This window comes from Ruditapes philippinarum, unplaced genomic scaffold, assembly GCF_026571515.1.
Source record: "Ruditapes philippinarum isolate M1 unplaced genomic scaffold, ASM2657151v2 ctg3826_1_1_1_1, whole genome shotgun sequence".
Classification (NCBI taxonomy): Eukaryota; Metazoa; Mollusca; class Bivalvia; order Venerida; family Veneridae; genus Ruditapes; species Ruditapes philippinarum.
This window is the reverse complement of record NW_026861101.1, coordinates 75,131-90,184: the sequence shown is the minus strand read 5'-3', so window position 1 is coordinate 90,184 and position 15,054 is coordinate 75,131. Positions and strand designations below refer to the sequence as shown.

The following is a 15,054-nucleotide window of genomic DNA, read 5'->3' as shown; positions in this document are numbered from 1 at the left end:
TGCAAACTTTGTAAAAAGAAAAGATTGAAAGAAAGTAAAATATTCAGGAAACTTGTTAAAAGATAAAAGATTTTGTGTGGTTGAACAACTCCCAAGAGAAATTGAGGAGAGGAGAAAGAGACTGTATCAGGTGATGAGAAAAGCAAACAAAAATAAGCAAAATAAAGTAAATTAGTCAATTGTAGATAAATTGTATATAAACAATACTGAATATAAAGTGAATGAGAATCAAAAACAAAAACTAATAAATGGCTATGAACACAGTAGCAAGTTTGGAATGGATAGTGAAAAGATATATGATGGTAAACATGATACACTTAACAACAGAAGACATAAACAAGACAACTTAAAAGAAGGGAGAATATTCTTCCAGACCAAAAATATGACAGACATTATCAAACAACACCTTGTCAAAATATTAAAACTTCAAACAGGTTTGGAGCACTGTCATTTGTGAACGAAAATGAATGGCCACCAATTAACATAAACAGGGAAAAGAAGAAAGCTGCATAACAAATAGATATGGAAGTTACCTTAAAAAGAGTAGACAAAAATAAAACATGGAAATCTCAACTCAGATAGTTCTGAAAGTGAAAACAGTGTGATTGACATTCATGAAACAAATGTGAAAACAAAAATGTTAAAATTGTGTTCCAAAAAAACACCAATATGCACAAACAACAACTGATCAAATCAGGGAATATAAGTCATAGCAACAAGGAAGGAATACCTACACATGCATCAACAGTGACCACAAGAATTGAAGAATTAGAGTACAACAAGCGTACAACGGAAAGAGAACACTTCAAGCAATCACAATGGTACAGATAATATAAACATAAACCTCTATGAAGGGGTTGAGAACAATCATTACAGTATAAAATATGATGAATTAAATATTCTAAGTATAAATGTCTGTGGGCTGAAGTCAAACTTAAACTGTCAAGAATTTCTAAACTTTGTCAATAAATATGAAATAATTGGAATTCAGGAATCAATGGCATTGACACTATAGATATAGATAGCTACAAATGTTTTACCTCAAACAGGAAATCAGTTGCCGGATATAGATCTGGAGGTGTTTCATTACTTGTAAAAATGATATATCTGATATTCTAACACTATCGGATTTTTTTCTATATAAACAAAGAAGGCCCGAAGCGTGCATTATTCTACAACAATGCACTCGCCGTTCTTATTATCGCCCTATGTATTTTCACATTGAGGGCGCCATTTTGTTTGAAAAATGTGATAAATAAAAACAATTTTTTGTCGAATTCTGTTGTGAAAACTATCAGTAATGAAAGAAAATGGTTTAACTAAGAAAATGAATCCAAACACCAATATCTTTAATTCAGTCGTTAACGCTGTACAGACGTTTAAACTGTTGTTTACGTGACGTCACAATGTAGCGCCAAACAGCACGTTCAAAACAATCAAAATCAAGTACGCCATTTAAATGTTGCAAACGAGTTAAGTTTTACATTTATTACACTTTTAATAATATGTATTTCGCTTGGAAAATAATAGACGGAAATTAAATAAACAAACAAAGTTTTATCAACGTTTTCAAAATTCGTTATTCTCAAAATGTTTCTACACACGGTAGATTTAACGACAGTTTTTTCAACCCACTGGAACAGCCTTTAAAGAACGTTTCTATTGGAAACTCTGAGGCGAAAACAAATTTAACCACCAAACATAAAGTCCAACTTTATAATAATAATTATATTTTTTCTTGACGTGTTAGAATGGAAATAGATATTCATTCTTCGTGCATTATTGTATAATAATGCACGTTTTTCGTTCAAATGCTTTGTAATAAATCACTCAGGCCTATCGGCCTTCGTGATTATATTACTACGGATTTGAACTCAAACCGTGCATTATTTTACAACAATGCACTCAGAATTGATATCTATTTCCTAAATATAGAAGTTCTTGAGTGCCAAACTAAACTAATGCTAATTTTCGAAATTAAATTTAATCGAACACAAAATGAAGAAGAAATTGTTTGTGGAATAGTATATATTCCACCTATTTGAACCAGGTATGCACATGTTGATCCTTATTTAGAACTACAAATGGAGATTGACAAATATGTTGTTATTTGGAGACTTTAACTCTAGGGTTAGTAATGAAAGAGATTATTCTAAGAAAGGTAGTTTTATGATTTAAATGGTAATAGTGAGGCATATGAGGAAAACCAATTACTTTTTGAATCATTTATACATTCTGATATTCCTATCGTAAGAAGAAATATTGATACGGTTAAAAATGAGTATGGTTCAGAACTGTTGGATTTTTGTAAAAGCAATGACATTTTCATTTTGAATGGTAGAATAAGGCCTGACTATGACAATTGTAAAACGACATGAAAAGGAAAAATTGTGGTAGATTACTATATATGTAATACTGAATGTTTTAAATATCTAAAATCACTAACAGTGGGAGATTTTTGCTCATTACTGTCTGATGTACACTATCCTATCTCATTGAGTTTGAAAATGAAACATGAAGTAAAGATAGAATGTGTTAACATAAATGATAACAAGAGCGATCAGTAATCACATGTGTCGCCTCATGATGGCCAATTTCATGTTGGGACAAATTTTGTGACAGACGGACAGACAGACGGACAGTGCACAACTAGACTTGGTACTGATCATTCCTGTAAAGTTTGGATAAAATTGCAGTAGTTTATGAGGAGTAGTCCGGACAAGCTTTTGCTTATCTGGCAACACAAAGAAAAAAACACCTTTTTATCAAAGGGCCATAACTCGGCCAAAAATCATTCAACCGGAAAACCCGTGCAATATGCGCAAGGACTTGAGCTACAGATCAATCCTGTAAAGTTTCATTGAAATTGCATTAGTGGTATAAGAGAAGTAGTCCGGACAAACTTTAAAATTAAAAATTATTAAAGGGCCATAACTCTGACAAAAATCATTGAACCGGAAAAAGCGGTCAATATGCACAACTAGACTTGGTACTGATCATTCCTGTAAAGTTTGGATGAAATTGCACCAGTAGTTTATGAGCAGTAGTCCGGACAAGCTTTTGTGTATTTGGCAACACACAGAAAAAACACCTTTTTGTCAAAGGGCCATAACTCGGCCAAAAATCATTCAACCGGAAAACCCGTGCAATATGCGCAAGGACTTGAGCTACAGATCAATCCTGTAAAGTTTCATTGAAATTGCATTAGTGGTATAAGAGAAGTAGTCCGGACAAACTTTAAAATTAAAAATTATTAAAGGGCCATAACTCTGACAAAAATCATTGAACCGGAAAAAGCTGACAATATGCACAACTAGACTTGGTACTGATCATTCCTGTAAAGTTTGGATGAAATTGCACCAGTAGTTTATGAGCAGTAGTCCGGACAAGTTTTGTGACGGACGGACGGACAGACAGACAGACAGACGGACAGACAGACGACGGAGAAGTGATCCCTATATGTCGCCACTACTCCGTAGAGGCGACACAAAAATGAAAGTAAAGAATATAAATCAACAATTTCAAGACGAGTTAAATAATATAGACAAAATAAAATAAAATCTTTAAGAAATTGCTAGTCTTAAAGTAGTGGAGACTTCTGGAAAATAATCAATTCTGTTGATTAGAAACCAACAGAAAGCACCTCTTTAGATAAACTGTACACATTTTTTTAAAGAAATAAATGAAAACTCTTTTGAAAGTAATGAATTCTCACGTGATATAAATGATGAAATAAATCTGCCAATAACAGGAGAAGAAAATTTAAAAGCATTAAGAACACTAAAAAGCAATTAAAGCCTTGGTGTTGACAAAATTATTAATGAACATATAAAACTACGATTGACCGTATAATGCCTATTTATGTAAAACTGTTTAACCTTTTTGTTGGATACAGCCATTATTCCAGAATCCTGGACAAGTGGAAACATTATTCCTATTTATAAGCAAAAAGGTGACAAAACAATGCCAGAAAATGTAAGACCCATTACACTGTTAAGCTGTGTTGGTAAATTATTTACAGCTTTTATAAAAAGTAAATTGAATAAGTATGTAGAAGAAAACAATGTTATTAGAAAGTGTCAGGCTGGTTTTAGACAGAATCATTCAACAATAGATGACCTTTTTGTTCTTCAATGTCTCACAGATTTACTTAATGCAAATAAAAAAGCTATGCTTTGCACTTCAAACAAGCCTTTGATTCTGTTTGGAGACAAGGACTGTGGTTTAAACTTTTAAAATATGGCATAAATGGTAAATGTTTTGACCTGATTAAAAGTATGTATAATGCAAACATTAAATCCAGTTGTTACAAAAGATAGTAATTCTCTACTCTTTAATTGTTCAAAAGGTGTAAGACAAGGAGAAAGTTTGTCTCCTCTCCTTTTTCATTATTTTTGAATGATTTAGAAGAGTTTTTTTTGTGAAAAAAGAGCAAAGGTGTAAATAGTGTTGCTCAGTGTAAAGGTTTTTATCAATTTTTACAAATATTCATTATAATTTATGCTAATGACACTGTTATAGTAAGTGAAAATGAAGCTGACTTGCAGAATAGTTTTGAATATTTTTGAGAAATATTGTTTACAGTGAAAATTAATTGTTAATGTTAGCATAAGCAAAATATTATTAGTGGGAAAAAGAATTATAATATAAAGTTTTATTCAATGGTCGAGAATTAGGGATAGTAAATGAATATAAATACCCAGGCATATATGTATGTATCAAGAAGTGGCAGCAATTAAACAGCCAAAAAGCATATTGCGGAACAAGCAAATAAAGCCATGTTTTACACTTTTAAAAAAGATCAGAATACTTGATTTACCTATTGATCTACAAGTTGATATCTTTTTGTAAAACTATTAGACCAATGTGGTTGTGAAATTTGTGGATTTGTAAATTTAGATATATTAGAAAGAGTGCAGTTAATTTTTTAAAATTCAATTTTAGATGAAGTACGGGACAAAACATCATGAAATAAAATCCTGTGTGCACGGAAAATTGTGGAAAAGGTTGTTATATGTACCATTACGAATTTCAGAGAAAAAAGGGAAAAACTTACTTTTCGGCTGCATCCGCAATCTTGTTTGTTTGGGTAACGAACGGCGTGATTCTCCCCCGTGAAGCTCATATCTATGATATTAACAATTAAATGTTAACACTTACGTTTTCCTTAATGACAACAGCACTGTACACTAGCTTTCCAGTCATTGCACCAAAGTTCATAGTGAACTGTATCCAAAAATCACTTTATAAAGATTAATCCAAACTTTAGAACAATAGAAATAAATCCATAAACACTTTCTGAGAGTAACATAAAACCCACGTGAGACCACGTTACGTAATGCCCGTGAAATAAGGAAATAAATAAACCCCGCAAAAATGTGTTAAAATTCAGTTGACACAATTTTCGATAACTTAAACTTCACAATCAGTTTAAATCTACACTTCTTATAAAAACAAATACTGTCGTTTGCCCGAAATTATACATGACAGGTGTCAAAAGATGATTATACGAAATAAACATCATTTTATGTTATTTTCCGACTATAAATAACACGTGGTCAAATATAATTATCAGCTGTTTATTGAAAAAAAGTGTTTTGTATATGTTAATTATGCTGCATAATCATTACACTAAATAAATTACTTCCCTACTGAACGAAAGAAGAAAATAAAAACAAACAATAGATGGTTAATCTTTTTCATGTATTTTGATTGTTCTCTGTAATGACTTGCAAAGTACGTACTGCTGTTTTTTGTTTGTTTTTTTGTTTTTTGTTTTTTTGGGGGGTGGGGGCGTCCGAGGTCGTTGACTTCAAACCACCTGCCCTTCACCGCTGTGGGTTCGAATCCGCGAATCCCGACAGAGACTTTGGATTCTTTCATGTAAGGAAGCTATCCAGTTAGCTTACGGAACGTCGGTGGTTCTACTCAGATGCCCGTTCGTGCCTGAAATAATTCACGGAAGGGCACCTGAGGTCTCCACCAGTAAAGCTTGAACGTCGCCAAATGACCTTGACTGTGTCGGTGTGACGTAAAACCCAATCAAACAAACTGCTGTTTTTACAAATGTTCATTATTGACATACCTTATGTTTGTATCATGTATGATGCACTGAGATAGAATAAAGAATTTGAATTGAAAGTTGAATTTCAAGAAATAAAAATCGCCAAATGACGTTTTCGGTGTTAGTGCGACGTAAAACCCGATACCTCTCATTTTATATTCCCTCTTGGATATATTAATCCAATGACTTTAATGTTGAGGATTGAATACCGTTTAAGACGGTGCGAGGGTGCGTGTGAGATGATGCAATTTTCATTATCTCTCGTGCAACGGAGTAATTAAAGCGGGTCCGCGAAAAACAGACAAACTTTAAAAAAATATTTCTTGAGAAAAGATGTTGACAGAGTAGTACAAACATATGATTTTGAATAAGACGCATGATTTACTACGGAATGACTAGATTTATTTTGGGAGTCCTTTATACTTTCTTGCTATGTTGCAAAGCATTTTAATACCCCATCTTCAAATGGAAAGCCAATGTTTTCTGAACTTCGTTTACAAATAAGGGGCTGTAGAATTGAAGTATTTCATTTTAATCAAAGATTAAATCAAATCAACTGTCAGTTTACTCATGAAAAAGAAATAAAAATCAATATTGCAATTCTGTCAATAGAATGATTTGATATATTTATACTTTATATATTCGTCATACAACACCAAGCATTTAAAATCGGTGACATATAAAGAAATAGAGCGACAATAAAATTTTGATTATTTTAAAGCATCTTAAACATGAATTTAATGCCACATTCACTAGTATTGATTAAAAACACAATTTGAAAAACCCTTTGTATTTGACAAAAGCTCTGCGTAATAAGATTCAATCATTTTTCAATACAAAATGACAAACAGTTTAAATGATAGAATACTGTACTTTAGTGTTCTATTTTTCATTATAATTTATCATATTTATAGATACGAGTTTGTTATATGTATGAATAAGAAATTTTAATATCATGGAAATATTACATATTTTACTAATATCTTGTGTACTTTTTGCGAATTTTCAAGAAGGTGAGTGTCTACCTATTTCCTTTGAATACAATGTTTTATATTTTATCAGAATGGTGGTTATTTTAAAGATTTATTATGGGATGGATGCCATTTTTATAAAATAATTTTAGATAGGTACTCAAAATCTGACGTGACATTATCTATTGCAAGTAAGCAATGACATTCAGAAGTATCCTTTGTGTGTAATAGTATACGTATTACGTATTGTTACGTATTGTTAGCACTTTTATGTTACAAATCTAAAAAAGGGTCTTATTTGTTCACAGTTTCATATAGATTTTGAATTGAAGTACAATACACCGATATCAGTATTTAGCTCCCCTGACAACCAGTTAGAAGTAATATCCTCAAGGTACTTTATACCGGGAGGTACTCTGTACCAGGAATGTCCAGATATTACAAATAATACTTACATAAAAATTTATTTTGTATGCAAGTGTTTTTCACACCAATTTAATACAAAGTATGGCATTTTTTGAAGAAAATTCAAAGTTTTAATAAACCTATTCACATAAATGTTTTTTTTACGCATATGCCAAGTAGTATTGCTATTGAGTTGTACTCAACATGACATTTTGAATGTGCTTGCAAATGCTTATAAAATCTTAACCCTTTACAAAAAAAACCCACAAAATTATTAACCGATTAAAACAGAAAAGTATGATTAAATCAGAAAGAATGCACCGGTAAACATCACTGAAATTTGTACTAACCGTACGAAGCCGAGCTTCTGTATTTACAACGATGTAAACCTTGCCTATCTAACCATGAATTGTTATAATAAATTTGACGTATAATAAATATCTTTCAATTCGCTACATACTACATTGTAAAACTTACAAACAAACATTTTTAAAAGTTTACTCTCTCGCAAATTAGTAATGTATTGGGTAAATTGGGTACAACTTGTAGTGTTCACTGGCCTTTAATGTAATTAGAACAGGCCTTTTATTAAATGGCACTGCTTCGTATTTTGTCAATCATGCAATATTGAAGCTATTTTCTGTAATCTGTTTTTGAGTATCTTAACGATAAAGTTGATTTTTTATAGGGAATATAAACATGATTATGAATGGCAGATTATAACATCTAAATTTACAAAATTAGCTATAACACCCCAGTTACACAGAGCCATCGGTGATTGATCGGTAGTTTTTTTAGCCAAATTATGGAGTGAACCGATGACAACGTATTGATCACCGATATCACCTATTGGTCACCTGTTTTCCACCTATCAACTGCTATTGGGGAAAGATAAGTTTCATCGGTGAAAAATTACCGATTGGGATTTTTAAACACGTTTAAAATTCTCGATCGGTGAAAATATTTTAAAAATTACCGACGGCAACCTATATCACGAGATATGCAAGCTCTTAATTACCGATATCACCGATCGGACAAAGATAACCAAATATGAATCACTGGCCATATCTGACGGAAAGTGTTTAACCACTGATGACTAGCTATCAAACACCGATTAATCAGCGTTACGCCCGATTTAGCTCCGATTTACAAACGATAAAAACCAAAAGTATTTCAGTATTTAATCATCGACTCATTCCCGTTTGAGTTTGTTTTCTGTCACCGATGGCCGTTTACACAGAAAACCAGAAATAAAATCACGCATGACAACCGATCATAGCAGCGAGTAAATTTAAAATTAAATGACCGATTGGGGACCGACCGTCTGTGTAACTGGGCCTTAACATTAAGTTATTGTAAAGTATCTTTTACTGTAATATGACTATACAGCAGTTTTTTGTCACGTGACATACATTTACAATGATTTATATTTCACTCGATTCAAGGTCGTAATATTATGGTTGTTATTAAAAGACACGACGAAGTTTGTTAATCCTAAGCCATGTTTAGATGTATGAATAAAGAAAAATTCAGTGACTATTTCTGCACTTTTAGTGAATTAATTCTGAATACCATTTATAATCTTATTGATAGTATTAATAAAACGCATGTAAAAAAAACAACAAAATGAAAATAATTAATCATGAATCTTGTTGCTTAGTGTGAGATGTTTGATTGTTTAACTGAATTCAATGTAGATTATTAAAATATTTATGTTTTTATTTTAATTTGAAGAGTACCGCTGTAAAATTGTATTGGCATGTGTTTTACATATAGTTATTTTTTATCTGAATAAAAGAATAAATTAAACGAACTGAAACGAAGCCCTATAGAAATAACAAGTCTGTCATTAAAATAATTTCATAAAGGTTTATCTTAATATCTTTTGAAACATTATACCAAACATTCAAATTGTTGAAATGTAAAGAAATTAGAAGTCAGTTAAATAGACTGTAAAAGCATCTTAAACTTGAATATTATGTCGCATTCACTTTTATTGATTTTAAACAGTATTTATTTTGAATAATGCTTTGTATTCAACTTAACCTATTTGTAACATGAACGCATTTCTTTATTATAAAGTAATAAAGATTTTGAATATCATTTGAACGATATGTTTTTAGAGCTCTGTTTTTTGTTATTCATTATGTATATGATCTATGCATTTATTTGAAATTAAAAAGAAAAATATTTTAAAGCGATTACATGCTTAATGTTTCATTATGCCCATTCTATTCCTTGTCAAGTTGAGCTGAATTAAACATATATTTCCGCAGAGTGGTAGTTTTAATAGCGATTTACCAACAGTTGATATTGGAAAATGTTTACGATAAAATATTAATCTGTCTAGAATTTTAAAAGTGTATCCCTCTCTTTTTGATAAATTCAACGTGACTGGTAAATTCCGATGGATATTTACAGAAATTTACTATTTTGTTATATGAGTTATTTATCATTCATAGCTGAAGTAAAAAATAAAATTGGAAGAAATTATGGCAAAATGTTAACTAATTATTGTTATTTCGGATTTCAAATGCTTATCACTATATAATATATATGGGCATAATGTAAGTTTAATTAATTGGTTACTTTCTGTTTTTGAGACATTTTCATTTTTGGCGATATTTCACTTTTCAATCTAGATAACATTGTTTTCATACAAATGTTTCAATGGTGGAACTATTTGGATTATTTGGAAAAAAAGAAAGAAAGAAAACAAAACGATCCACCCAAAACCAATGCAAAAAATGAAAAACTACAAAAATATAACAAAAACAAAAACAACCACCCCAAACCAACCCCCAACAAAACAACAACAAAAAAAAATAACAAACTAAAAAACAACAAGCAAGAAAACTATTCTTACTATTATCTTTGTTCTTAAATAGGTATGATTATACAAACTTGTGTAACTTTGATGAAAAAATGAAGACCTCCGTAAATTATTTATGACTTTTGTAGATATGTTATAAAATACAAGGTTGACATGCTTCTGATAATTACCTTCTTAATCTTTTGCAGTGGTAGCGAATTATAAAAGAAGTTTATTTGCAAAGTACATTTGAGTCTCGTCACGACAGAACCAACATAATGGGTTTGCGACCAGCATGGATCCAGACCAGCCTGCGCATCCGCGCAGTCTGATCAGGATTCATGATGTTCGCTATCAGTTTCTCTACATGTTATAGTGTTTGTAAGCGAACAGCATGGATCCTGATCAGACTGCGCGGATGCGCAGGCTGGTCTGGATCCATGCTGGTCGCAAACCCATAATGTTGGTTTTGTCATGACGCGGCTCATTTCTATCAACTGATAGTTGAAAAGTTTCATATCGAAGATGTTCAGATTTGTACAAAAAGTTAAATGGAATACATTTACATGTTTATAATCATAGTTTATATCTTCGGCACCTTTTTTTAAATTGATTTTGGCAGATAAACATTACAAAATATGTCAAAATTGTCCCAAACATGTACAGAAATTGTAAATTAAAATTTTGACATATATTATATTTCTATATTTGAAAAAAGAAAGTCATATTTCAAACTTTATAAAAATCAAAGTACTAAAGTACTGGCAACCTTATTCAAACAAAACATTACAATGGTTCCTATGAATCAACATGTCTTTATGAGTATTTATAACTACATTTAAAGTATGTCTATTTTTGTAGAAACAGTTTTGAAAATGAATTGGCTGTATTATGTTATTGATCGGTATACGATTGATCTTAAATTGATTTCCCTTCATTCCAAAAGTTTGATATCTGACAGTTTTAACATTTCTTTAAGATGACATGCTTTCTCTTTAAAATCAATACCAGTTTAAGCCAGTTTAAGCATTAAATGTCTATTATTACTCAAATTAGTTGAATTCAAGTAGAAATTTGTGTTATTTTTTATCTAAACTTTACTACTGTCTAACAGTAGAAGACATGTAAGCGTGTATCAAGAGTATACTGTTTTATGCGTTATTTGTGTTTTACTTTTTTTGTGCCCCCACTTTAGTGGCGGGCATTTAGATATACCCTTGTCCGTCCGTCCGTCCGTCCTTCCTTCCGTCCGTCCGTCCTTCCGTCCGTTCTCCGTTCTCTTTTGTGTCGCACGTAATTCAAAAAGTATTTGACCTAGAGTCATGAAACTTAACAAGAATGTTGATCAGCATGTTTAATTGTGCACCTGGGTATTTTGTGGGGATTTATATAATATTTTTAGAGTTATTGCCCTTGACTTAGTAAAATTTTGCAATTTTCAACTTGTGTCGCATGTAACTCAAAAGGATTTGACCTTGTCATGAAACTTTACAGGAATGTTGATCAGCATGTGAAGCTGTGCACCTGGGTATTATCGTGTGGATTTTTCAGTATTTTTAGAGTTATTGCCCTTGACTTAGTAAAATTTTGCAATTTTCAACTTGTGTCGCATGTAACTCAAAAAGGATTTGACATAGAATCATGAAACTTTACAGGAATGTTAATAAGAGTGTAGTTGTGCACCTGGGTATTTTCGTCTAGATTTATTTAGTATTTTAGACATAGAGTCATGAAACTTTACAGAAATGTTGATAAGAGTGTAGTTGTGCACCTGGGTATTTTCGTCTAGATTTATTTAGTATTTTAGAGTTATTGCCCTTGGCTTAGAAATTTTTTGCAAAAAGGATCTGACATAGAGTCATTAAACATTACGGGAAGGTTGCTCAGCATATGTAGTTGTGCACATGAGGTTTTGCTTGTGGATTTATCCAGTATTTGTAGAGTTATTTCCCTTGACTTAGTAAAAACCGTTTCATTATGCTGTTATTTGTTGCTTGAGTGCTTGAGTTAGAATCAACCAACTTTACAAGAATAATGATCAACATCACTAAATTACAGAAATAATGATCATATCACTGTGAAGCTATGCACCTGGGACTTTGCATGTGGATTTTTTTCAGTTTTGTTAGAGTACAGTAGTATAAATTTGCAATTTTCAACTTGTTCATGCATAGCTCAAAAAAGTATTTGACTTGTAGGCCTGAAAGTTTACAAGAATGTTGGTCAGCATGTGTACTTATACACCTTGGGGTTTGCTTGTGGATTTATTCAGTATTTGTAAAGTTCTTGCCCTTTACTTAGTAAAAAATATTTAGTTTTCAACTTGTGGCACATGTAGTCCAAAAAATATTTGACATAGAGTCATAAGATTGACAGAACAGTGGCGTGTGGGAGCACCCATGTCCTATGGACACATTTCTAGTTTTGAGATCATTGGAAGCGCGTTGCGTATCGTACATGCTGAAAATAGTGTTCTTAGGTTTTCAAAAACAGTAAAGAACACTGTTAAAAACATGGTTTAACTGAAGTAGGACTACCGTCATCACAAACAAAATTGAAAAAAAGTTTCCTTTAAAAGGCTACACCCTATAGCCAATAATCAGACAGTGCTCACTAATGCTTTGAGTTATTTTATGTCTGGTATCCATAATATTATTCTCGGTTCAAGATCTTTTGTCTGCTCTAAAGTAATTTTAGTATGGCCTTCATGTTATTATGTTTTGTAAACTCCGACTTTAAGAGAGTAAAAGAAAGCAAACTAAACGGTAAGAGTAATTAAGTCTTCATTTTCATCCGACTTTTAGAGAGTAAGAGAAAACAAACTAAACGAGTAATTAAGCCGTTACATTATTTTTTTCATTTAACTTATATATATTTTTAAACAGGGAATTGCATAGATTGCTATGAATGTAATTCCGCCGACGACGGGGAAGATTGTGGTGAAAACCCCGACGGAGATGTACTTATTATCAATGGAAAGGTTACTTCCGGATGCAAGTCTTGCGTGAAAACATTCCATGCCCAGGGAACAAGTAATGTATCTAAACTTATGTTTTACATTTAATATTTCGTATACACCCAGTTATTTAACCATAATTGATACAACTAGAAATTTCAATATGTGGGAACGTGATTTGAAATTTATTCACAAATTTACGCAGAATAAAAGTTAGCAAGTCTTTTGCTTTACATTTGAGCTGTTGAATTATGTAAGAAAAAGTAAAGTGTACGAGGAGGTTTTCTTTTTTACACTTGTTTGTTTATAAAGAATCCGTTTAAGTTCGATTGTTCCGGAAGCTTTAAGCTAATACATACCCTCGAATTCGTTCCTAGAACTAACCGGTATAGACCAAAGGTTGCAATGTGTATATATTGACGAAATTTAGCCTACGCCTGACGGGGTTTGAACCCATGTGGCTAGCAATCATTAGTTTACTACATTTGTAGTTCAACTCGACAATGTCGCCACTAACACATGTTAATAAGTATGGAAGAAGATCATATTCATTAACACATTGATATATTGATTATACAGTCATATATTATATTATATTCACCAGTATGGTCAAAGATAACAAGGCGTTGTGGCACAAGCACAGAAACGGAAGATAGTTGTTCGGATGTCCTTGGATACGGAAAATGTGTTTGTACTACAACTTTCTGTAATCATGGAAACAATGTGGCATTTTCCATTATCAATCTGATGGTTTTAAATGGAATGGCGTGCTTCCTATCTAAATTCGTATTATAACACATTACAAGGTGTCGTCTTCAAAGAAACACGTTCAATTATTTAAATGTAGTTAAATATTTGCAAAGAGTGAAAGAAACTGTCATTGTTATTAATTATTTTGTTGATATATTTTTTTTTCTAGAAAAAATAAGTCATATGTTTGGTAAGCCTGATATGATTTCGTATCGTACATTTACACTATGTAATAATCAAGCTTCTTTTAAGAGGTGACTCTAAACTGCCCCATATAAAGTACGCGGAACAGGTCAAGTTATCTTTTTATTAAAACGTTTGCACTTTGTTTTAGTTACAATAAGCGTAATTACAATTATCACATTTTTTTTGGTCTGCAATCAGTTATGCTTGCGTGAGTTGTTTAGGTTTGGAGTTCATAATACAAATATTATTGTTCATTGTGATGATGATAATAATTATGATAAAAAAGAAGGAAAAACAGGAAGAAGGAAAAGAAGGAAGGAAAAGAAGCAGCGGTTTTTCCCCACGTACATTTATATAATTATATATTTTTTGAATGTCTTTACAAATCAACATACATGTACATTGAAAATATTTGTCAAAGTTGTGTTAAAATAAAATATTCATGATATTTTGTTAGTTTTACCAATGAGTCTTTTAAATAAGCTTAAATGGTATATGAAGTTGAATATTTCTCAAATTTCGACTGGCTTACATGTTTTGTATATTGTTACTTACACACGTTTCTGACGGAATGTACGGGAAAATATAGCCTGAATGATATTTATATGATCGAGGCGCTACCAAATGGTTATATATATATATGTCAGGAAGGCTATATTTTTCCAGTACATCTAATCATTAAATTGTATAAGAAATGTATAAAAAAAGCAATTTGTTATTGACGGCAAGTTCATAAGAAAACCCAGCAACTTTAGACTGGTTTTTAAAAAAAGCGAGGGAAAAGGCGCAGGTGAATAAGATGACGTCAGACGTTTTATGGCTCAACGAACGCTGTGCAACAAAAAGTAATTCAAATATAAAAGCATCATAGCAAAGCACAAATCAAATGCATTGCATAGTTTTGTCTGAT

The 15,054-nt window shown here is 31.8% G+C and overlaps 1 protein-coding gene across 1 annotated transcript; it reads left to right on the top strand.

Moving 5' to 3' along the window:
• The first annotated feature begins 6,946 nt into the window (after positions 1-6,946).
• On the top strand, positions 6,947-14,614 carry LOC132714530 (uncharacterized). The gene is made up of 3 exons (XM_060697425.1): positions 6,947-7,077; positions 13,138-13,284; positions 13,813-14,614. Exons 1-3 carry the CDS (start codon positions 7,020-7,022, stop codon positions 14,001-14,003), a joined length of 396 nt encoding a protein of 131 aa, XP_060553408.1. The 5' UTR covers positions 6,947-7,019; the 3' UTR covers positions 14,004-14,614.
• Positions 14,615-15,054: the final 440 nt, after the last annotated feature.